Consider the following 23943-nt stretch of genomic DNA (forward strand, 5'->3'; position numbering starts at 1 on the left):
TGTAGCCCGAGATTTAACGTATAAGCGGGATCCTGGAAGGATGACTCGGTGAGTTAAACGTTCGCATCACCCATCTGCTGTGACCCGCAGGTGGTGAATGGTAATTCTTGGAAGGGAGATGGTAACCCGTGTCTAACTACTCGGAGGGAGATCGAGTCACTGGTTCCAAACCTGGCATCCCCGCTTCAAGTTGCGTGACCCTCGGCACATCGTGTAACCGTGAGCCAATCACATCACCTCCCTGAGTCAGAGTCGTTTATTTGCCACAAAGGGAGAGGGGTACCCTCCAAACAAGCATTCATCTTCTCAGCAGTCTCTATGTAACCCCTCAGTCTCTCTGGAGTTACTGCGTTAACTCCTGAGAACCGAGGACCTAGCCGCATTTCCAGTGACAGCTCCGACTGCGCGCTGCGAGTTGTAAATGCGGTCTTAAGTATGTTAGGAACTTCAAAGAGGCCTGCTCATTAGGAGACACTGATGACCCCATAGCGCCCCCCACAATGAAGGATAAAGGACATCGGAGAGCAGCCCATTACAACAGCGCACACACACCCTTCCATTAAGCCTGTGGCAATAACAAACCCCGCTTCTGATAGGACGCTCAACGAGCAGCCCTCATGTAACTCATTACTGCCCGTCCGGTGCAATGATCTTCCTCCCGACCTCAAGTCACTGCCCCAGGGACCACATTAAGGTATTAGAAATAATGTATCAATCCCACTGGAAAAATGCTTTAGCATTATCAATACCCTCTGCATAATTATTCAATGTAATGTTCCTATAGATAGCAGTTTACAACAGATACAGGCAGGTAAACATCACTTGTAAGACGTACACTGTGAATAGTAATTAATTAATGGATATCTTCTAATACAAACTGGCAGAAGATATGGCAGGGCCTCTACGAGTAAGTCCAAGAGGGCCAAACAGGTTCTCAAACTGCTCACTATGTGAATTATTTCCATTCATATTCACGGAGATTAAACATCATGGGGGGGGATCCTGAAAATGTGGCATGTGCCTGCGCTTACAGGCCTACACTGGACAAATGTGAGAGCAGAGTGTTACAAAAAGGTTATTACTAAAGTACAAGTAAATTCCCCCTCCACAATTAAATGCAACTAAATAAAAAATAATGTGTACACAATATCCAGCACCAGGAAACAGTGGGAGATGGAGATGTGATGGGATGTACCCTCAAGGTCATAATTTTTGGTGATCCGGAGTCAGTTGGGGACATTTCTAGAGGGAGGTTTGGATAAGCAAATAAAGTCTAAAAGTTGTATTCAGAACGCACAAAATCCCATCAAGTTTCAATCAATCAATCAACCAACATTTGTAAAGCGCGCTACTCACCCGATAGGGTCTCAAGGCGCTGAAAAGGAGGGGGAAGGACTGCTACTGCTCGAATAACCAGGTCTTGAGGCGTTTCCTGAAGGTCAGGAGGTCCTGGGTCTGTCGTAGGTGAGTGGGGAGGTGTAGGAAGTTGGCTCTGTATGTGCTATTTCAAAGTAAGGAATAGCATGCACAGAGTCCAAGGGTTCCCCTTAGAGGTAAAATAGTGGTAAAAAGAGATAATACTAATGCTCTATTTTTGTGGTAGTGTGGTCGAGCAGTAGGCTTATCCAAGGAGTAGTGTTAAGCATTTGTTGTACATACACATAGACAATAAATGAGGTACACACACTCAGAGACAAATCCAGCCAATAGGTTTTGTTATAGAAAAAAATATCTTTTCTTAGTTTATTTTAAGAACCACAGGTTCAAATTTTACATGTAATAGCTCTTTTGAAAGGTATTGCAGGTAAGTACTCTAGGAACTTTGAATCATTACTTTAGCATGTATACATTTCACATAAAACACAATAAGCTGTTTTAAAAGTGGACACAGTGCAATTCTCACAGTTCCTGGGGGAGGTAAGTTATTGTTAGTTTCAACAGGTAAGTAAGGCACTTACAGGTTTCAGTTTTTGGTCCAAGGTAGCCCACCGTTGGGGGTTCAGAGCAACCCCAAAGTTATCACACCAGCAGCTCAGGGCCGGTCAGGTGCAAAGGTCAAAGAGGTGCCCAAAACACATAGGCTATAATGGAGAGAAGGGGGTGCCCCGGTTCCAGTCTGCCAGCAGGTAAGTACCCGCGTCTTCGGAGGGCAGACCAGGGGGGTTTTGTAGGGCACCGGGGGGGACACAAAGTAGCACAGAAAGTACACCCTCAGCAGCGCGGGGGCGGCCGGGTGCAGTGTGCAAACACGCGTCGGGTTTCCTTCAGTTTTCAATGGGAGACCAAGGGGTCTCTTCAGCGATGCAGGCAGGCAAGGGGGGGGGGGGGCTCCTCGGGGTAGCCACCACCTGGGCAAGGGAGAGGGCCTCCTGGGGGTCACTCCTGCACAGAAGTTCCGTTTCTTTAGGGGCTGGGGGCTGCGGGTGCAGGGTCTTTTCCAGCCGTCGGGAAATGGAGTTCAGACATTCGCGGTCAGGGGGAGCCTGGGGATTCCCTCTGCAGGTGTCGCTGTGGGGACTCAGGGGGGGCAACTTTGGTTACTCACAGTCGTAGAGTCGCCGGAGGGTCCTCCCTGAGTTGGTTGTTCTCCACCAGTCGAGTCGGGGTCGCCGGGTGCAGTGTTGCAAGACTCACGCTTCTTGCGGGGAGTTGCAGGGGTCTTTAAATCTGCTCCTTGTAACAAAGTTGCAGTTCTTTTGGAGCAGTGCCGCTGTCCTCGGTAGTTTCTTGTCTTTTTCGAAGCAGGACAGTCCTTGGAGGATTCAGAGGTCGCTGGTCCCTTGGAAAGCGTCGCTGGAGCAGGGTTCTTTGGAAGGCAGGAGACAGGCCGGTAAGTCTGGGGCCAAGGCAGTTGGTGTCTTCTGGTCTTCCTCTGCAGGGGTCTTTCAGCTCAGCAGTCCTTCTTCTTGTACAGGGAGTGCAGAATTATTAGGCAAATGAGTATTTTGACCACATCATCCTCTTTATGCATGTTGTCTTACTCCAAGCTGTATAGGCTCGAAAGCCTACTACCAATTAAGCATATTAGGTGATGTGCATCTCTGTAATGAGAACGGGTGTGGTCTAATGACATCAACACCCTATATCAGGTGTGCATAATTATTAGGCAACTTCCTTTCCTTTGGCAAAATGGGTCAAAAGAAGGACTTGACAGGCTCAGAAAAGTCAAAAATAGTGAGATATCTTGCAGAGGGATGCAGCACTCTTAAAATTGCAAAGCTTCTGAAGCGTGATCATCGAACAATCAAGCGTTTCATTCAAAATAGTCAACAGGGTCGCAAGAAGCGTGTGGAAAAACCAAGGCGCAAAATAACTTCCCAAGAACTGAGAAAAGTCAAGCGTGCAGCTGCCACAATGCCACTTGCCACCAGCTTGGCCATATTTCAGAGCTGCAACATCACTGGAGTGCCCAAAAGCACAAGGTGTGCAATACTCAGAGACATGGCCAAGGTAAGAAAGGCTGAAAGACGACCACCACTGAACAAGACACACAAGCTGAAACGTCAAGACTGGGCCAATAAATATCTCAAGACTGATTTTTCTAAGGTTTTATGTACTGATGAAATGAGAGTGAGTCTTGATGGGCCAGATGGATGGGCCCGTGGCTGGATTGGTAAAGGGCAGAGAGCTTCAGTCCGACTCAGACGCCAGCAAGGTGGAGGTGGAGTACTGGTTTGGGCTGGTATCATCAAAGATGAGCTTGTGGGGCCTTTTCGGGTTGAGGATGGAGTCAAGCTCAACTCCCAGTCCTACTGCCAGTTCCTGGAAGACACCTTCTTCAAGCAGTGGTACAGGAAGAAGTCTGCATCCTTCAAGAAAAACATGATTTTCATGCAGGACAATGCTCCATCACACGCGTCCAAGTACTCCACAGCGTGGCTGGCAAGAAAGGGTATAAAAGAAGGAAATCTAATGACATGGCCTCCTTGTTCACCTGATCTGAACCCCATTGAGAACCTGTGGTCCATCATCAAATGTGAGATTTACAAGGAGGGAAAACAGTACACCTCTCTGAACAGTGTCTGGGAGGCTGTGGTTGCTGCTGCACGCAATGTTGATGGTGAACAGATCAAAACACTGACAGAATCCATGGATGGCAGGCTTTTGAGTGTCCTTGCAAAGAAAGGTGGCTATATTGGTCACTGATTTGTTTTTGTTTTGTTTTTGAATGTCAGAAATGTATATTTGTGAATGTTGAGATGTTATATTGGTTTCACTGGTAATAATAAATAATTGAAATGGGTATATATTTTTTTTTGTTAAGTTGCCTAATAATTATGCACAGTAATAGTCACCTGCACACACAGATATCCCCCTAACATAGCTAAAACTAAAAACAAACTAAAAACTACTTCCAAAAATATTCAGCTTTGATATTAATGAGTTTTTTGGGTTCATTGAGAACATGGTTGTTGTTCAATAATAAAATTAATCCTCAAAAATACAACTTGCCTAATAATTCTGCACTCCCTGTAGTTGCAGGAATCTAAATCTTTAGGTTCAGGGAAGCCCTTAAATACTAAATTTAAGGGCGTGTTTAGGTCTGGGGGGTTAGTAGCCAATGGCTACTAGCCCTGAGGGTGGGTACACCCTCTTTGTGCCTCCTCCCAAGGGGAGGGGGTCACATCCCTAATCCTATTGGGGGAATCCTCCATCTGCAAGATGGAGGATTTCTAAAAGTTAGAGTCACCTCAGCTCAGGACACCTTAGGGGCTGTGCTGACTGGCCAGTGACTCCTCCTTGTTATTCTCATTATTTTCTCCGGCCTTGCCGCCAAAAGTGGGGGCCGGGGCCGGAGGGGCGGGCAACTCCACTAGCTGGAGTGTCCTGCGGTGCTGTGACAAAGGGGTGAGCCTTTGAGGCTCACCGCCAGGTGTTACAGCTCCTGCCTGGGGGAGGTGTTAGCATCTCCACCCAGTGCAGGCTTTGTTACTGGCCTCAGAGTGACAAAGGCACTCTCCCAATGGGGCCAGCAACCTGTCTCTAGTGTGGCAGGCTGCTGGAACCAGTCAGCCTACACAGATAGTCGGTTAAGTTTCAGGGGGCACCTCTAAGGTGCCCTCTGTGGTGTATTTTACAATAAAATGTACACTGGCATCAGTGTGCATTTATTGTGCTGAGAAGTTTGATACCAAACTTCCCAGTTTTCAGTGTAGCCATTATGGTGCTGTGGAGTTCGTGTTTGACAGACTCCCAGACCATATACTCTTATGGCTACCCTGCACTTACAATGTCTAAGGTTTTGCTTAGACACTGTAGGGGCACAGTGCTCATGCACTGGTGCCCTCACCTATGGTATAGTGCACCCTGCCTTAGGGCTGTAAGGCCTGCTAGAGGGGTGTCTTACCCATACTGCATAGGCAGTGAGAGGCTGGCATGGCACCCTGAGGGGAGTGCCATGTCGACTTACTCAGTTTGTTCTCACTAGCACACACAAGCTGGTAAGCAGTGTGTCTGTGCTGAGTGAGGGGTCTCTAGGGTGGCATAATACATGCTGCAGCCCTTAGAGACCTTCCCTGGCATCAGGGCCCTTGGTACCAGAGGTACCAGTTACAAGGGACTTATCTGGAGGCCAGGGTGTGTCAATTGTGGAATCAAAAAGTACAGGTTAGGGAAAGAACACTGGTGCTGGGGCCTGGTTAGCAGGCCTCAGCACACTTTCAATTCAAAACATAGCATCAGCAAAGGCAAAAAGTCAGGGGGTAACCATGCCAAGGAGGCATTTCCTTACACAACCCCCCCCCCCAAACGAAAGAGGATGAGACTAACCTTTCCCAAAAGAGTCTTCATTTTCTAAGTGGAAGAACCTGGAAAGGCCATCTGCATTGGCATGGGCAGTCCCAGGTCTGTGTTCCACTATAAAGTCCATTCCCTGTAGGGAGATGGACCACCTCAACAGTTTTGGATTTTCACCTTTCATTTGCATCAGCCATCTGAGAGGTCTGTGGTCAGTCTGAACTAGGAAGTGAGTACCAAAGAGGTATGGTCTCAGCTTCTTCAGGGACCAAACCACAGCAAAGGCCTCCCTCTCAATGGCACTCCAACGCTGCTCCCTGGGGAGTAACCTCCTGCTAATGAAAGCAACAGGCTGGTCAAGGCCATCATCATTTGTTTGGGACAAAACTGCCCCTATCCCATGTTCAGAGGCATCTGTTTGCACAATGAATTGCTTGGAGTAATCTGGAGTTTTTAGAACTGGTGCTGTGCACATAGCTTGTCTCAGGGTGTCAAAGGCCTGTTGGCACTCTACAGTCCAGTTTACTTTCTTGGGCATTTTCTTGGAGGTCAATTCTGTGAGGGCTGTCACTATTGATCCATATCCCTTCACAAACCTCCTATAGTACCCAGTCAAGCCAAGGAATGCCCTGACTTGAGTCTGGGTTTTTGGAGCTACCCAGTCCAGAATAGTCTGGATCTTGGGTTGGAGTGGCTGAACTTGGCCTCCACCTACAAGGTGTCCCAAGTAAACCACAGTTCCCTGCCCTATCTGGCATTTGGATGCCTTGATAGAGAGGCCTGCAGATTGCAGAGCCTTCAAACCCTTCTTCAGGTGGACCAGGTGATCCTGCCAGGTGGAGCTGAAGACAGCAATATCATCAAGATAAGCTGCACTAAAGGATTCCAGCCCAGCAAGGACTTGATTCACCAACCTTTGGAAGGTGGCAGGGGCATTCTTTAAACCAAAGGGCATAACAGTGAACTGATAATGCCCATCAGGTGTGGAGAATGCTGTCTTTTCTTTTGCTCCAGGGGCCATTCTGATTTGCCAGTACCCTGCTGTTAAGTCAAAGGTACTTAAGAATTTGGCAGCCCCTAATTTGTCTATGAGCTCATCAGCTCTAGGAATGGGATGGGCATCTGTCTTGGTGACAGAGTTGAGACCTCTGTAGTCCACACAAAACCTAATTTCTCTCTTTCCATCTTTGGTGTGAGGTTTGGGGACTAAGACCACTGGGCTAGCCCAGGGGCTGTCAGAGTGCTCTATTACTCCCAATTCCAGCATCTTGTGGACTTCCACCTTGATGCTTTCCTTAACTTGATCAGACTGTCTAAATATTTTGTTTTTGACAGGCATGCTGTCTCCTGTGTCCACATCATGGGTACACAGGTGTGTCTGACCAGGGGTTAGGGAAAAGAGTTCAGAAAACTGTTGCAGGACCTTCCTACAGTCAGCTTGCTGTTGGCCAGAGAGGGTGTCTGAGTAGATCACTCCATCCACTGAGCCATCTTTAGGGTCTGATGAGAGGAGATCAGGGAGAGGCTCACTCTCAGCTTCCTGGTCCTCATCTGTTACCATCAACAGATTTACATCAGCCCTGTCATGGAAGAGCTTAAGGCGGTTTACATGGATCACCCTCTTGGGGCTCCTGCTTGTGCCCAGGTCTACCAGGTAGGTGACCTGACTCTTCCTTTCTAGTACTGGGTAAGGGCCACTCCATTTGTACTGAAGTGCCCTGGGAGCCACAGGTTCCAGAACCCAGACTTTCTGCCCTGGTTGAAATTCAACCAGTGCAGCCTTTTGGTCATACCACAACTTCTGGAGTTGTTGGCTGGCCTCAAGGTTTTTACTTGCCTTTTCCATGTACTCTGCCATTCTTGAGCGAAGGCCAAGTACATAGTCCACTATGTCTTGTTTAGGCTCATGAAGAGGTCTCTCCCAGCCTTCTTTAACAAGAGCAAGTGGTCCCCTTACAGGGTGGCCAAATAGAAGTTCAAAGGGTGAGAATCCTACTCCCTTCTGAGGCACCTCTCTGTAAGCGAAAAGCAGACATGGCAGGAGGACATCCCATCTCCTTTTGAGTTTTTCTGGGAGCCCCATGATCATGCCCTTTAATGTCTTGTTGAATCTCTCAACAAGGCCATTAGTTTGTGGATGATATGGTGTAGTGAACTTATAAGTCACTCCACACTCATTCCACATGTGTTTTAGGTATGCTGACATGAAGTTGGTACCTCTGTCAGACACCACCTCCTTAGGGAAGCCCACTCTGGTAAAGATACCAATGAGGGCCTTGGCTACTGCAGGGGCAGTAGTCGACCTAAGGGGAATAGCTTCAGGATACCTAGTAGCATGATCCACTACTACTAGGATATACATATTTCCTGAGGCTGTGGGAGGTTCTAGTGGACCAACTATGTCCACACCCACTCTTTCAAAGGGGACCCCCACCACTGGAAGTGGAATGAGGGGGGCCTTTGGATGCCCACCTGTCTTACCACTGGCTTGACAGGTGGGGCAAGAGAGGCAAAACTCCTTAACCTTCTGGGACATATTGGGCCAGTAGAAGTGGTTGACTAACCTCTCCCACGTCTTGGTTTGTCCCAAATGCCCAGCAAGGGGAATATCATGGGCTAAGGTCAGAATAAACTCTCTGAAACCCTGAGGCACTACCACTCTCCTAGTGGCACCAGGTTTGGGATCTCTTGCCTCAGTGTACAGGAGTCCATCTTCCCAATAGACCCTATGTGTTCCATTTTTCTTGCCATTGGACTCTTCAGCAGCTTGCTGCCTAAGGCCTTCAAGAGAGGGACAGGTTTCTTGTCCCTTACACAACTCTTCCCTTGAGGGTCCCCCTGGGCCTAAGAGCTCAACCTGATAAGGTTCCAGTTCCATAGGCTCAGTTCCCTCAGAGGGCAGAACTTCTTCCTGAGAAGAGAGGTTCTCTTTTTGGTGTTGTGTTGCAGCTGGTTTCCCAGCTGACTTTCCTTTCCTCTTGGTAGGCTGGGCCATTCTTCCAGACTCCAGCTCTACTTTTTCACCCTGTGCCTTGCACTGTGCCCTAGTCTTGACACACACCAGTTCAGGGATACCCAGCATGGCTGCATGGGTTTTTAGTTCTACCTCAGCCCATGCCGAGGACTCCAGGTCGTTTCCAAGCAAACAGTCTACTGGGATATTTGAGGAGACCACCACCTGTTTCAGGCCATTGACCCCTCCCCTCTCTAAAGTTACCATTGCCATGGGATGTACTTTAGTTTGATTGTCAGCATTGGTGACTGGATAAGTTTGTCCAGTCAGGTATTGGCCAGGGGAAACCGGTTTCTCGGTCACCATGGTGACACTGGCACCTGTATCCCTCAGGCCCTCTACACTTGTCCCATTAATTAAGAGCTGCTGCCTGTATTTTTGCATGTTAGGGGGCCAGGCAGCCAGTGTGGCTAAATCCACCCCACCCTCAGAGACTAAGGTAGCTTCAGTGTGACACCTGATTTGCTCTGGGCACACTGTTGATCCCACTTGGAGACTGGCCATTCCAGTTTTAGCTGGATGGGAGTTAGAAGTGGTATCTTACTTGGGACAGGCCTTGTCTCCAGTTTGGTGTCCAGACGGACTACAGTTACGACACCAGGCCTTTTTGGGATCAAAGTTTTTACCCTTGTACCCAGAATTGTTTTGTGAAGAGGCTCTGGGCCCACCCTCCTGTGCAGGTTTTTGGGGGCCTGTAGAAGACTCTTTACTATCTTTGTTTTTGGCTGTCTCACCACCTTTCCCCTGGGGAGGTTTTGTGACCCATTTCTTTTGGTCACCCCCTGTGGAAGTTTTGGACACCCTAGTCTTGACCCAATGGTCCGCCTTCTTTCCCAATTCTTGGGAAGAAATTGGTCCTAGGTCCACCAGATGCTGATGCAGTTTATCATTGAAACAATTACTTAATAGGTGTTCTTTCACAAATAAATTGTACAGCCCATCATAATCATTTACACCATTGCCTTGAATCCAACCATCTAGTGTTTTTACTGAGTAGTCTACAAAGTCAACCCAGGTCTGGCTCGAGGATTTTTGAGCCCCCCTGAATCTAATCCTATACTCCTCAGTGGAGAATCCAAAGCCCTCAATCAGGGTACCCTTCATGAGGTCATAAGATTCTGCATCTTTTTTAGAGAGTGTGAGGAGTCTATCCCTACACTTTCCTGTGAACATTTCCCAAAGGAGAGCACCCCAGTGAGATTTGTTCACTTTTCTGGTTTCACAAGCCCTCTCAAAAGCTGTGAACCATTTGGTGATGTCATCACCATCTTCATATTTTGTTACAATCCCTTTGGTGATTTTCAACATGTCAGGAGAATCTCTGACCCTATTTATGTTGCTGCCACCATTGATGGGTCCTAGGCCCATCTCTTGTCTTTCCCTTTCTATGGCTAGGATCTGTTTTTCCAAAGCCAATCTTTTGGCCATCCGGGCTAACTGGATGTCCTCTTCACTGGAGTTATCCTCAGTGATTTCAGAGAGGCTGGACCCTCCTGTGAGGGAGCCAGCATCTCTGACTATTATTTTTGGAGTCAGGGCTTGAGAAGCCCTGTTCTCCCTAGATAGGACTGGTGGAGGGGATTCTTCCTCCAGTTCACTATCATCCTCCTCTGTGTTATCCACAGAGGGGTTGGCTCTATCATACTCTGCCAACAGCTCCTGGAGCTGTACTTTGGTAGGTCTGGAGCCCATTGTTATTTTTCTTATGTTACAGAGTGACCTTAGCTCTTTCATCTGGAGATGGAGGTAAGGTGTGGTGTCGAGTTCCACCACATTCATCTCTGTACTAGACATTATTCTTCTAAAAGTTGGAATGCTTTTAAGAATCTAAAACTAGTTCTAGAATCTAATTCAAACTTTTAAAAACTTTTAAACTCTAAAAGAAATGCTAACAGGGACTAACACAAGGCCCTAGCAGGACTTTAAAGAATTTAGAAAACTTTTCAAATTGCAAAAATCAATTTCTAATGACAATTTTGGAATTTGTCGTGTGATCAGGTATTGGCTGAGTAGTCCAGCAAATGCAAAGTCTTGTACCCCACCGCTGATCCACCAATGTAGGAAGTTGGCTCTGTATGTGCTATTTCAAAGTAAGGAATAGCATGCACAGAGTCCAAGGGTTCCCCTTAGAGGTAAAATAGTGGTAAAAAGAGATAATACTAATGCTCTATTTTTGTGGTAGTGTGGTCGAGCAGTAGGCTTATCCAAGGAGTAGTGTTAAGCATTTGTTGTACATACACAGACAATAAATGAGGTACACACACTCAGAGACAAATCCAGCCAATAGGTTTTGTTATAGAAAAAAATATATTTTCTTAGTTTATTTTAAGAACCACAGGTTCAAATTTTACATGTAATAGCTCTTTTGAAAGGTATTGCAGGTAAGTACTCTAGGAACTTTGAATCATTACTTTAGCATGTATACTTTTCACATAAAACACAATAAGCTGTTTTAAAAGTGGACACTTAGTGCAATTCTCACAGTTCCTGGGGGAGGTAAGTTATTGTTAGTTTCAACAGGTAAGTAAGGCACTTACAGGTTTCAGTTTTTGGTCCAAGGTAGCCCACCGTTGGGGGTTCAGAGCAACCCCAAAGTTATCACACCAGCAGCTCAGGGCCGGTCAGGTGCAAAGGTCAAAGAGGTGCCCAAAACACCTAGGCTATAATGGAGAGAAGGGGGTGCCCCGGTTCCAGTCTGCCAGCAGGTAAGTACCCGCGTCTTCGGAGGGCAGACCAGGGGGGTTTTGTAGGGCACCGGGGGGGACACAAAGTAGCACAGAAAGTACACCCTCAGCAGCGCGGGGCTGCCGGGTGCAGTGTGCAAACACGGGTCGGGTTTCCTTCAGTTTTCAATGGGAGACCAAGGGGTCTCTTCAGCGATGCAGGCAGGCAAGGGGGGGGGGGCTCCTCGGGGTAGCCACCACCTGGGCAAGGGAGAGGGCCTTCTGGGGGTCACTCCTGCACAGAAGTTCCGTTTCTTTAGGGGCTGGGGGCTGCGGGTGCAGGGTCTTTTCCAGCCGTCGGGAAATGGAGTTCAGACAGTCGCGGTCAGGGGGAGCCTGGGGATTCCCTCTGCAGGCGTCGCTGTGGGGCCTCAGGGGGGGCAACTTTGGTTACTCACAGTCGTAGAGTCGCCGGAGGGTCCTCCCTGAGTTGGTTGTTCTCCACCAGTCGAGTCGGGGTCGCCGGGTGCAGTGTTGCAAGTCTCACGCTTCTTGCGGGGAGTTGCAGGGGTCTTTAAATCTGCTCCTTGTAACGAAGTTGCAGTTCTTTTGGAGCAGTGCCGCTGTCCTCGGGAGTTTCTTGTCTTTTTCGAAGCAGGACAGTCCTCGGAGGATTCAGAGGTCGCTGGTCCCTTGGAAAGCGTCGCTGGAGCAGGGTTCTTTGGAAGGCAGGAGACAGGCCGGTAAGTCTGGGGCCAAGGCAGTTGGTGTCTTCTGGTCTTCCTCTGCAGGGGTCTTTCAGCTCAGCAGTCCTTCTTCTTGTAGTTGCAGGAATCTAAATCTTTAGGTTCAGGGAAGCCCTTTAATACTAAATATAGGGCGTGTTTAGGTCTGGGGGGTTAGTAGCCAATGGCTACTAGCCCTGAGGGTGGGTACACCCTCTTTGTGCCTCCTCCCAAGGGGAGGGGGCCACATCCCTAATCCTATTGGGGGAATCCTCCATCTGCAAGATGGAGGATTTCTAAAAGTTAGAGTCACCTCAGCTCAGGACACCTTAGGGGCTGTCCTGACTGGCCAGTGACTCCTCCTTGTTATTCTCATTATTTTCTCCGGCCTTGCCGCCAAAAGTGGGGGCCGGGGCCGGAGGGGCGGGCAACTCCACTAGCTGGAGTGTCCTGCGGTGCTGTGACAAAGGGGTGAGCCTTTGAGGCTCACCGCCAGGTGTTACAGCTCCTGCCTGGGGGAGGTGTTAGCATCTCCACCCAGTGCAGGCTTTGTTACTGGCCTCAGAGTGACAGAGGCACTCTCCCCATGGGGCCAGCAACATGTCTCTAGTGTGGCAGGCTGCTGGAACCAGTCAGCCTACACAGATAGTCTGTTAAGTTTCAGGGGGCACCTCTAAGGTGCCCTCTGTGGTGTATTTTACAATAAAATGTACACTGGCATCAGTGTGCATTTATTGTGCTGAGAAGTTTGATACCAAACTTCCCAGTTTTCAGTGTAGCCATTATGGTGCTGTGGAGTTCGTGTTTGACAGACTCCCAGACCATATACTCTTATGGCTACCCTGCACTTACAATGTCTAAGGTTTTGCTTAGACACTGTAGGGGCACAGTGCTCATGCACTGGTGCCCTCACCTATGGTATAGTGCACCCTGCCTTAGGGCTGTAAGGCCTGCTAGAGGGGTGTCTTACCCATACTGCATAGGCAGTGAGAGGCTGGCATGACACCCTGAGGGGAGTGCCATGTCGACTTACTCAGTTTGTTCTCACTAGCACACACAAGCTGGTAAGCAGTGTGTCTGTGCTGAGTGAGGGGTCTCTAGGGTGGCATAATACATGCTGCAGCCCTTAGAGACCTTCCCTGGCATCAGGGCCCTTGGTACCAGAGGTACCAGTTACAAGGGACTTATTTGGAGGCCAGGGTGTGTCAATTGTGGAATCAAAAAGTACAGGTTAGGGAAAGAACACTGGTGCTGGGGCCTGGTTAGCAGGCCTCAGCACACTTTCAATTCAAAACATAGCATCAGCAAAGGCAAAAAGTCAGGGGGTAACCATGCCAAGGAGGCATTTCCTTACAGGAGGGTGTTCCAGGTCTTGGCGGCGAGGTGAGAGAAGGATCTGCCGCCGGCTGTAGTTCGATGGATGCGAGGGACGGCGGCGAGGGCAAGGTTGGTGGAGCGGTGTTGGCGGGTGGGAGTGGGAAGTTTATTGAAGTTGTTTCAGGAATGTAGAAATTAATTGCACTCCAGATTTATTCATGTAACATGAGACTAGTCTATGCGCTTTGGCACTAACCCAAATGTTTTAAACTCTAAACGGATGACTCCATTTTTACAGAAACAACACCTCAGTATTAGGCCTCCTTTGCACATGGTTTGTATGCCAGCAACTCTAAAGTTTATGTGATATATCTGCACTTACCATTCACCAGATTTAAATATATTGAGAAACAAAGAATGGGTGAATCCCATTTGCCCTAGATTGAATCAGTCATTGTACAATTAATCAAATCCCCAATGCCCAAATGAATAAAACAATGGGTGGACTAAAAAGGCTGTTCTAAAATGGGCATCATTTGTTGTATGGCTAGTTTTTGTGAAAAACACAGTTGATATTATGCAGCTCAAGGCTGAATAGCAGAGATAATGTAAAATGCAAGATGGGAATACATACATATATTTATATATATTTATATATAAATATATGTATGTATTCCCATCTTGCATTTTACATTATCTCTTAGCTATATATATATATATATATATATATATATATATATATATATATATATATATATATATTTTAAGGGTGGGCAGTGAGCTCCAATCTTGCTGGTGGAGTTAACAGGGTTTTTGGCACTCCAGCTTGGTGCGCGGAGTTCGGACAAAAATACCGTTAGCCCGGCAGCGGAGTGGAGCTCACCGGTGTGTGTGCGCACTGCAGCCCACACAGCGCAAGCGCAGTCTGTGCTTGAGCTGAGTGGCCCATAACTGGGCTGCACTTTAAACTCAGCCCAATATGAAGATAACATTTGCCCTAGGACAGGCAAGGAGACCCTTAGCTAAGACTTGGCTTTCTGCCGGTCGGCGGCATGGAGCTGCTGCAAGCGGCTGCTTAGGAAGTGCACCGGCACCAGCTCTGGATCCAAGCCTCCCTCCTTTCACTGCCCTCAGCAGCAGGGGCCAGAGAGACATGCCACTGGTCACAGGGACCCTGAACCTAGCACGTAAGACCCTCGTTTTTTTTGCTTCCTCTTCTATGTGCACATGGGGTCTGGCACTGGGCATACCCACACCCCGGCAATGCAGTTTTTTCGTCAAAGGTTTTACTGCAAATTTTACATTGATATTAGCAATGATGCTATGAAAGATGACATGATTCCCGTCAATATGTGGGATAATTTGCAGTGCATGGTGAGGGTGCAAATTATAGTTACCTTAGGGCGCAAGTTATAGTTACTTGAGGTAACTAACTACAACTGGTGACTTTCTATGGTTTTGTACGTTTAAAACGTGAGCCTAACTACAACTTCCCTGTAGCCTTTGGTTTTTTTAAGTGAATTTCTATGGGGTTTTTTCAATTCTATTTTGTAACTAGAACGTCCCTGTAACCTTTGTTTTTTTCAACATATAGTAATTTTAATTACTATACTTTAAACCAACCACCGGCCCCAAGCCAAAACAATTAAAAGCACCCCAACCTGCACCGTGCACAGTCTTCACCTGTGCGCAGGTGAGTTGCCCACAAGACTTGGCATGGAGCCAGACCCGGAGGCAAAATCCTCCTAACCCAAAACCATGATGTGCACAGCGCTTGGCCATGCACGACGGGAGTTGGTCGCGGCTTCTGTGGGTGTGAGAATATGTGTGAGAAAGTGTATCTGGGGGTGAGAGTGGCTGTCAGATTGTCTGGCTGTGAAAATGCGTACATCAGTGTTTTACTGGGTGTGTCAATGTGTTTGTGGGTCTTTGAGTGGGGGCATCAGGGTGTCAGTGGGTCTGTGAGTGGGTGTGGGACGGTCTGAGTGGGTGTGTGATTGGGTGCATAGTTGTCCGATTGGGTGCTTGAGGTTCTGACATGGCTGTTAGTGAGTGCACGAGGGTGTGAGTGGGTGTGTGAGGGTTTGAGTGGGACTGTGAGTGGGTTCGTAAGTGTCTGAGTGGGTGTGTGAGTGGGAGAATTGATTAAAAGCGACAAAAAGAAAGTGAGAGGGAGAGAGATAGAGTTTTTAGGCTTTGAAGTCTGATATACTTAGAATGAGATATGTGTATCAAATAAAAAATGTATTTTTTTTTAAAATATATTTTTTATTTAAAAAAAAATATATATATATGGTAATGAGTCCAGCTGGACTTGAACCCCCGTAGCTCTGTGTGAATGTCTGTGACCTTCACATTGAGCTGTTTTTTTGTTTTTGTTTTTATTTTATTTTTAATCCCCGAGTCCAGCAGGACTTGAACCCCCATAGCTCAGTTTGAAGGTCTGTGACCTTCACATTGAGCTACGTTTTTTTTTGTTTGTTTTTTATCCCCTTATGGGCTATCTGGGACTGGGAGGCGCTCGCAGTATTGTGTGTGTGTGTGTGTGTGTGTGTATATGTATATATACACATATATATATATATATATATATATACACACACACACACACACACACACACACACACACACACACATATACATACAATTTAAAATAAATAAATAAAACACCCTTTACGGATTAACGTTTGCTGCAAATACAGGGATCCACTGCGAATTTGGAGCAAACATTTTTTTTTTTTTTATACTTTTTTGCCCAGGGCTGGGGGTCCCCTCTGGGACCCCAACAACAGAGCTAAGGGGTCAGGGTGTTCTTACCACCCTGCCCCTTTACTTTTTTTAAATCTTTTTTTGTGGGACTCGGCTGAAGCAGAGTCCCAAGATGGTTGCCAAAACTTCCTGGTTGAAGTGTTGGCAGCCAATCAGAGCTCTGCATTTTCCTGCACAGGCTGATTTTTATTCGCGAATCCGTCAAGCCTCTAGATATCTATATTTCATTTTCTTTTATTATTTCAAAAAGTACTGAATGGATTTACACCAAATAACAAAATGCGCTCTTTCTGGACCAAGAGCTACCTTCCAGCCAAATTTGTGTAATTCCGTCCAGGGGTTTGGGCTGTAGTGGTGTCTAAGATCCCTATGGGAATTCTAATGGGAAAAGCATGTTTTTGACCCCCCCCCCCCCTTTTCAGCCCCCATTTGACGGATCACCCCGAAATGTCCCATGGACAAGATTCACTTGAGCATTTTTTTTGGAATTTTTTTTGAAGATTTGTGAAACTGCGCCAAGGATATAGGCAAGTAAAAAAAATGCTTTTTCAATGGAAACATGGTCCTAACTATAACTACCTATTGGCGACCACCAGTAAGAGATATATTAAAAAAAGCTTACTCCTGCTGAATGTTATAAGGATACTGCAAGTCACTGAGGAGGTCCATGGCCTTTAGAGGAATGGGACCGAAGGCGGAGTTGCTTTATACGGTCCTGAAACTCTGGGGTTATTTGCAATATCCTTTGAACATACAGCAGAAGGTATATTATTCCTTATAATCCATGGTCACACCACTCCTCTACCCACAAACCTCCTACGTCCCTGGGGTCTAGCTCTTTCTTATGAAAGAGCTGGTATGGTTGCAGATGTGAATAGCAGAGTCTGCTGTGCAAATTAAATACAGCAAAAAGTAGTTGGCAATTTGCTGCAAAAATATATTAGAATCAGTTAAACGCAAGTCTGATAAAAAATGCTGCAGATCAGAATGTGTAAAAACATGCTGAGAAATTGTATCTTTCCCGTAATGGGCAACAGGTGCACAAAATAAACATGTTGCCATAAATATTTATTTTCTGATGATCACTCTTTTTTTCTTTTTTTCAGGAAAGGGGAAGCACTTGAACTCCAGCCGTAACTATGTTCTGTGACCTGACTTTCACCTTTGGCTGCTGGCTGTAGGCATTGTGACATCACAACTCAATTGTAATAAATGATTACAGTTTGCAGTAATTTCTTTGGAGATATCACCACGTTAGTGTGATCAGGAAATTAGAGATAGACAATAAAGATGCACTCACGATTGTGCATAATTCGGTTCAATAAAAATGTAAATATCTTGACTGAGCTCTTCTGCCCTCTTTTGAAGTATTTTCCTCAGTAGTACTGTTAACTTACCACTCCCAGAGGTTAATACAGGACTTGCTTTATGGCACAAGTTTCACAGCAAACAAATCAAACAGAGGAAGGAATATTTAAGTCACACTAATTAAGCCCAACCTATGGCTTTGGCCTTCTTTCGTAAGAATGGTCCAAGCATTGCCAGATAGTTATTATTGAAACTAGCACCGCTGTCTTACTCATTCACGTGCCATGGAGGTCATACGATCACTGAGCACAAAAGCCTGGATAGACTCAGGTCTATCCAGAAACTCTGACATTGACTTGGTCCTCATGTTTATACATTTTGCATCCATGAGCTACTACTTTGGCAAATCATTCCTCAGTGTACCTGTGTTTGACTGGCACCCACCATGCTGTTTAGGTCAAAGACCTGTGTTGCTTTTACCTTACTAAAGAGTAGGGCAAGATTGTTTACCTTCTTGGGCTATATACAATTATGCACAGAAAGTGTCTTAACAAGAAGCATTCCTTTACTCAACTATTCCAATAACTCTTCTTTCCTACCCTTTGTTTAATTAATGTTATATACAATACCACACATACCAACAGACACGGTTCAGATGGGCGACTCTGTTTTTAAAGGCAAACATTACTTGAATTTTGTTTTTTCCTGTCCAAATTTAATCCTGCTTCAATGCAAGTCAGTGGGGAAAACAATAACCCCTAATTAAGTTTTCAAAATCTTCCTTTTTCGGTCCAACGCAATATAAGGGACTGACCGATCACAATATCGGATTTTTGTTGTTGACTTTGATTTGATTGAGACTATATTTAGGGTGACTGGTAACTTGATTCTGCGAACCGCATAATTTCCAAAGACCAGCAGCACGTGTTGTCGCACAGTATAAGGCCCTTCGGAAAGGTCGACTGGTCATCTTTCAATTTGCTATTTCCCCTTTTGAGTGTTAAACAGTTGCTGTTAACATGCGTAAAAAATACAAAATAATGCAATAACACAGTCACAAAAATGTGCTGCACCATGCCGCATAATTTGCCTTTTCTTGACACATAATTTAGTCAACTCTGCTGTATAATCTGAATTTCCCGGGTCTCATAATTCCAGTGGCCCTGACTATATTGCAGTTGGTAAAAGACCGTACCATCTCGATTGGTATCCATTTGACGGAATATTTTTTCTGTTCTTTTTTCTGGCGTTGACTCATCTTCGGGCATTTTCATTACTGAAGAGACCATCTTGTAGATTGCCTGAGGGAACAAAAGAACATTAGTGACAGTGTGTGGCAGCTGCACCAGCAAGCAACAATTCTGCGAATTCTGTAAAAATACAATGAAACGCACGTCTCCCCTGACAGGGCTCTACAGCTCCTGCAGTGAAACCACGAATAATTATTAGCAGGCTGTTCTCTCATCATAAAGTACATTTTTGGAAACTTCAAAGTATGAGCCACACATCAATTTAAAGGAGCAATTTGTTGTCCTTGTACGTTGCCTACTTCTGTATAATGAAGGCTTCATTGGTCCAGACACCCAAGTAATGAAAGCTCAAGAGGTGTCTGTCCGCAGAACAGAAGCTGCCACAACCTTCAGCCCTGCCTGGACAGAAAGTAACAAGTAACGTTGCACACACTATCCGAAATAGGCCAATAATGCTCGTTAATACCTGAAATTGAAGACATAAGATTTTATATTGGAGACAACCCAGAAACACCCACCGGAATAAGCAGTGCATTCAAATAAAGATGTGCATGGTGGTGCTAAAGAAAGGAAACCAGAGAAGGAAAGATTAACAGGCTTTGGCAAAGCCAACTGGTTGTGCCTCTTAAACACAATTGTGAGCTGTTGGCTTTGCTAATGCTTGTTTCACTTGATAGCAAAGAAAAAAATAACACGATTACAGCTGTGGTGTGCACATGCGCTGTGACATGACAAATGCACGCTGTGGTGGTTTATTTATTTGTTCGTACAGTTTTATATAGCGTGAACCAGACACAAACGGGTGTCAAAGTACTTTACATAATAGGTACATAATGCCACAGCAGTCTGCAAGAAAGTTTTGCTTGCCAATTTCACAGAGAATGTAGAGCTGTTAACATGCGAACATACACAGAAAACAGATATAGCATAATTGCAGTACCAGTGAATTAACAAGACGATTCATAATAGTGGAGCTCCTTGAAGAAGATCTGTGTTCAGCATTAAGGACCACATTTATAAAAGGGTTTTACCCATTCTGTGTCTATGGGAAAATGCTTTAGTACATATGGCCCCAAATCACTAGTATTCTAGTTACATGCGAAGGTAATCTACGTCAAGATCTTGCAGGGCTTCGGAGAGAGGTAGTGTTTAGCATGGTGAATTCAGCTCAACTTTTGCTTTTTCTTGAAGTGAAACACAAACATGGCCGCTCTCCAGGGTGGGCTGCGTGGCCCGTTAGCAGTCTAGCCAACAAGTTAGTTACTCTTCTCAACCTGGCCACCTCCATGAGCAAAGCCTACGAGCTACACCTGCACCAGTCCTGAGCTCAGGGTCCCTGACCATCTGGTGCCACTGCTCCTCAAGGTGTCATCAAAACGATACAGTGAGTCAATGAAGGGCAGTCACTGCGCTGTGTTCAGCACAGGCCGCAAGCAGGACACTGGCGCTCGCACACCAACCAAGGCTCAGAGCGCAGGCATCTGCCTCCTCAGTGAAGGCCAGCAGAAGGAATCTGGGTCTTAAAGGCCCAATGGGTGGTTTGCCGACTTTCCTCATGACTGGGAGGGTGCTCTACAGAGTGATGTGGTTCACCAGACTCCATGACAAATGCTTAAGTGCCCCCACAGTGTTTAGTAGTAGCATGTTCCTGCCAAACGTGATGCAGAATCTCTGGCAAACCGGGCCACGTGCTCTCCTGAGGAGACTCCTCATCTTCCTCAGTAAGCCAGCAGTGGGGGGTGGGGGGAGAGGGATGGGCGAGCCATCAATGGGAATCTCTATCGGGAGCTCAATGGAGATGTTCCCACCCCACTGCCACCATCCTTGAACCATCTCAAAGAAAACACCATTCACAGACAGGAGTTTTTTTGCCCGCATGTGGAGTGATGTCACTAGCACAGGCACACAACACCGCACCCATTTCAAAAAGGGTTTCATTTGAGAAGACCACATTCCAATGGTATTTTCTCGAAGAACATGCTTTCCGAGAAGGCTGCTGATGCATACGAATGCATCGCGAACCAACCGGTGGCCCTTTTGGAATGAACTCCGACTTGAATTTATCTTTTAAAGATGACTGACGGCCGTTTTCGTACAACAGTTGTAAATAAAAGTGTGCGTGTGTGTGTGGGCAACAGAAAAAAAGTAGGCAGTAGGTTTGATCAAAAAGCTGGGGTGTTGGGATTTGGCTTACAGTTGTTACATTAGGATTTCTTGATACAACAAACTATTTCAGAGTATGTCAAACTGAACCCTCTCTTTCATGACTTCACCGTCACCCTTAATGCAGAGAATACGTTTTGGATCATGTTTGCAACTTTATCTTCGCCGTGGGTCTCGTACTCTATGTGGTGACTATGGCCCGAAGAGTTGATTTTATGACTAAGAGTTGCTTCCCTGATGTGCAGTTTGCTTTGAGGGCAGAACTCTGTAGTATCCTGGATTCTCCTGCATCTGAATATCTCTTTTTCGGAGACTCTAAGCCAGGAGTCCCGTCCAAGAGTACGCTATAGCATTGCAATATGCCCAGGTTAGTAAGCACTGTGCAAGGTCTCAAGAAAATGGGATAGCCAAAGAACCAAAGAACCGTGAAAAGGAGAGTGTCCTTGAAAACGGCATGAGAAGGGTATGGTCCTTTAGATTGACATGTTATACAGGAGATGTATAGTGCCCACAACATCCTACCACCAAAGGTGCATCTGTTAAACGCCGGGGTAATTCGTATTACTGTGCCGTCTGACCTTAAATCTTGCCACAGACTACATTTCCACAGCCTCGTTCAAATTATCTGGACCATCCTCATGACCAGCCCTACAGACAGAGGTGAAGATCCTGAGTTGAATCCTTCCCTCTACACAGAGCCACTGCAAACAAAGCAAAGTGGGAGAGATGTTGCCAATAGCCAGTATTAGCCACCAATCCAGCAGCACGATTGTGGTTTCCTGGGATTTTCTTTGTGGCTCCCAAGAACATTCTGCAACAATAGCGCAACAGTGAGCCAATGACGACTCTGGCGTTCAGTGCTCTGCCCTTGTGCTAGAAGAGGGCGGAGCTTTGCCAGATAGTGAATGCTGAAACTACACCTGCTGTTTCACCGAATCACACGCGCCTCTCAGGCTATTCGCTCACTGAGCGCAACAGCCAGTGGCCTCACTTTCGGAGATAACTTTACCTTAGTGTTCCCTGTCTTCGTGCTCTCATAATCCACTTCACAATACTCAAGGACTGGTTAGCTCTCAAAGCGTTACTGTCCGTATGCAACGGAAGCCATCTGCACTGCACCTTTTCTATGATCCCTTGGAGGAAAATAATGTTATTTTGATGTTACCAATAAATGGAAGCATCGGCCTTTGCTGTCTGAGAATATGTGAGCCCCCCACTTATAAATTAGTAAATTGTGCAATGGTTTAATTTATACATTGACCTTTGAGGAAACCCGCATGTAAGTTCCAAATGCAGTGACGTCACTAACACTGATCACTTAAGTAAATCTGTGCTCCAAAAAAGATCTAAATCTTTTAGATGGGACATCGGAGTTATTGCCTAGGCGATCCATCTATAGCTAATGATCAATGCTAGTGAAGGCGGCAAACAAGTCAGGCGGCGCCCTCAGTGATAAGTACCCTGGCCTGTTGATATCAGAAGTCACCCTCTCACATCCATCGGTGGTGACAGCCCCACCTTCCTCTTCACGCATCCTAGCCCAGACGTCTCTTATTGCTTTTTCTAGTGTACCAAATTGCTTTCACCCTATTTACAAAGTGATCTTAATTTAGCATTTCCAGTATTTCACTCTTTATGAAGAGCTGGCTCATTTCCTGGACTAACTCTAAAGTCTCAAAAATAACTCTCGGGTGCAGTTACCTGCAGAGGGGACTTTATCAGAGAAATACATTTTTGCCTCTTCAATGATATGCCTATGCTCTTACCAAATGCCATCCACTATATTCTTGTCATTTTGTAAATTGGACATACGGCCATTATATTAGTTATTAATTCTCCTCTATTTCGTGTTACTTTTCGGCACTAGTTAATTTATGCAATGAGTTATTTTTCTTTCCTTATATGCTCCTTCTCCCCCCAAAACGCTAAAGGATCACATGCCTTCCTACAGAAAGCATAAAAATCTGGGATTTCCATCATAGACCATGGGGGATTATTCTGATTTAAGGTCATTATCTCGGGATGGATATTATCATATTCCTCCACATCATCATCATCTGTTCTGGCGGTCAGGCTTCCAAGGCCTTCCACACACTTCAAAACAGCACTGAATAAGTGAACGATCATATCATGGAACCGGTTTCAATTTGACTTCTTTGTCATAGGTAGGTCTGGTCACCCCCTGTTTACTGATACACAAACCATTCCAAGATGGCCGCTAGTCCTGCTGCACGCACACTGACATCACGATGCATACATACATGCTGTGATACCACAATACATGCGCCGTAAGTCACAGACGCCAGTGTGGCTTTGTTTTATAACTTTACCATTCCAAGATGGCAGATACCCATTTCTGAAAGGCAGACTGAATTACAAACAAAACGTAAGCTTGCTAATGTAAATATAAAGGAGCAATTGGCACTGCAGCAGTCTGCAGCTGCTGGGCCCTCGGGAACAACAAGCGGGGACTGGCGAGGGTGCAATGACGAGACGTTGGGAGGGCAGAAGCCAATGGAAGAGGGGTGCCAAAGCGACAGAGAAACTGGTAGGGGACAGAAAGCAAAGAAGAAGTGGAGAGGAGTGAGAGCAAAGAAGGAATTCGCTGGGGGACAAAAAGCAACACATGAGCAGGCAGGGGTGGGAGAGCAATGGAGGAAATCGTGGGAGAGGGGTAACGTACAGCATAAAGGGGGGCAAAAATGTAAAACGAACAGGCACCCGAGGAAAAGAAATAAAACAACACAAGGACTCCAAGGGAGTACTTTAAGATAACGATGATGAACACTGGAAAGAAGCAACTCGTCTAACCAGAAACATGTCAAACGGCTGCACTCGGCGGAGGGACTCACAAGAGGAAGGGGGCCATTCACAGGTACACCAACTAATGATAAGCAATAAGCTGACCCAAAGCCCACTGCCAGTACTGGTACTGATCACATCACCGCCAACAGTGAGCAGGCCAGCCCTAAAAGGCTGTACCATGAAACCATAGACTG

The 23943-nt window shown here is 46.2% G+C and overlaps 1 protein-coding gene across 4 annotated transcripts in view; it reads right to left on the minus strand.

Moving 5' to 3' along the window:
• Positions 1 to 23943, minus strand: part of NCALD (neurocalcin delta) — a 186056-nt gene that overhangs the window by 14284 nt on the left and 147829 nt on the right. For all 4 annotated transcript variants that reach the window (XM_069220570.1, XM_069220569.1, XM_069220571.1 and 1 more), the window contains one exon: positions 18727 to 18832. In XM_069220570.1, coding sequence (XP_069076671.1) covers positions 18727 to 18832 — 106 coding nt within the window. The remainder of the gene's footprint in view (positions 1 to 18726; positions 18833 to 23943) is intronic.

The sequence above is a fragment of the Pleurodeles waltl genome, chromosome 2_2 (genome assembly GCF_031143425.1).
Source record: "Pleurodeles waltl isolate 20211129_DDA chromosome 2_2, aPleWal1.hap1.20221129, whole genome shotgun sequence".
In the NCBI taxonomy this organism is placed as follows: Eukaryota; Metazoa; Chordata; class Amphibia; order Caudata; family Salamandridae; genus Pleurodeles; species Pleurodeles waltl.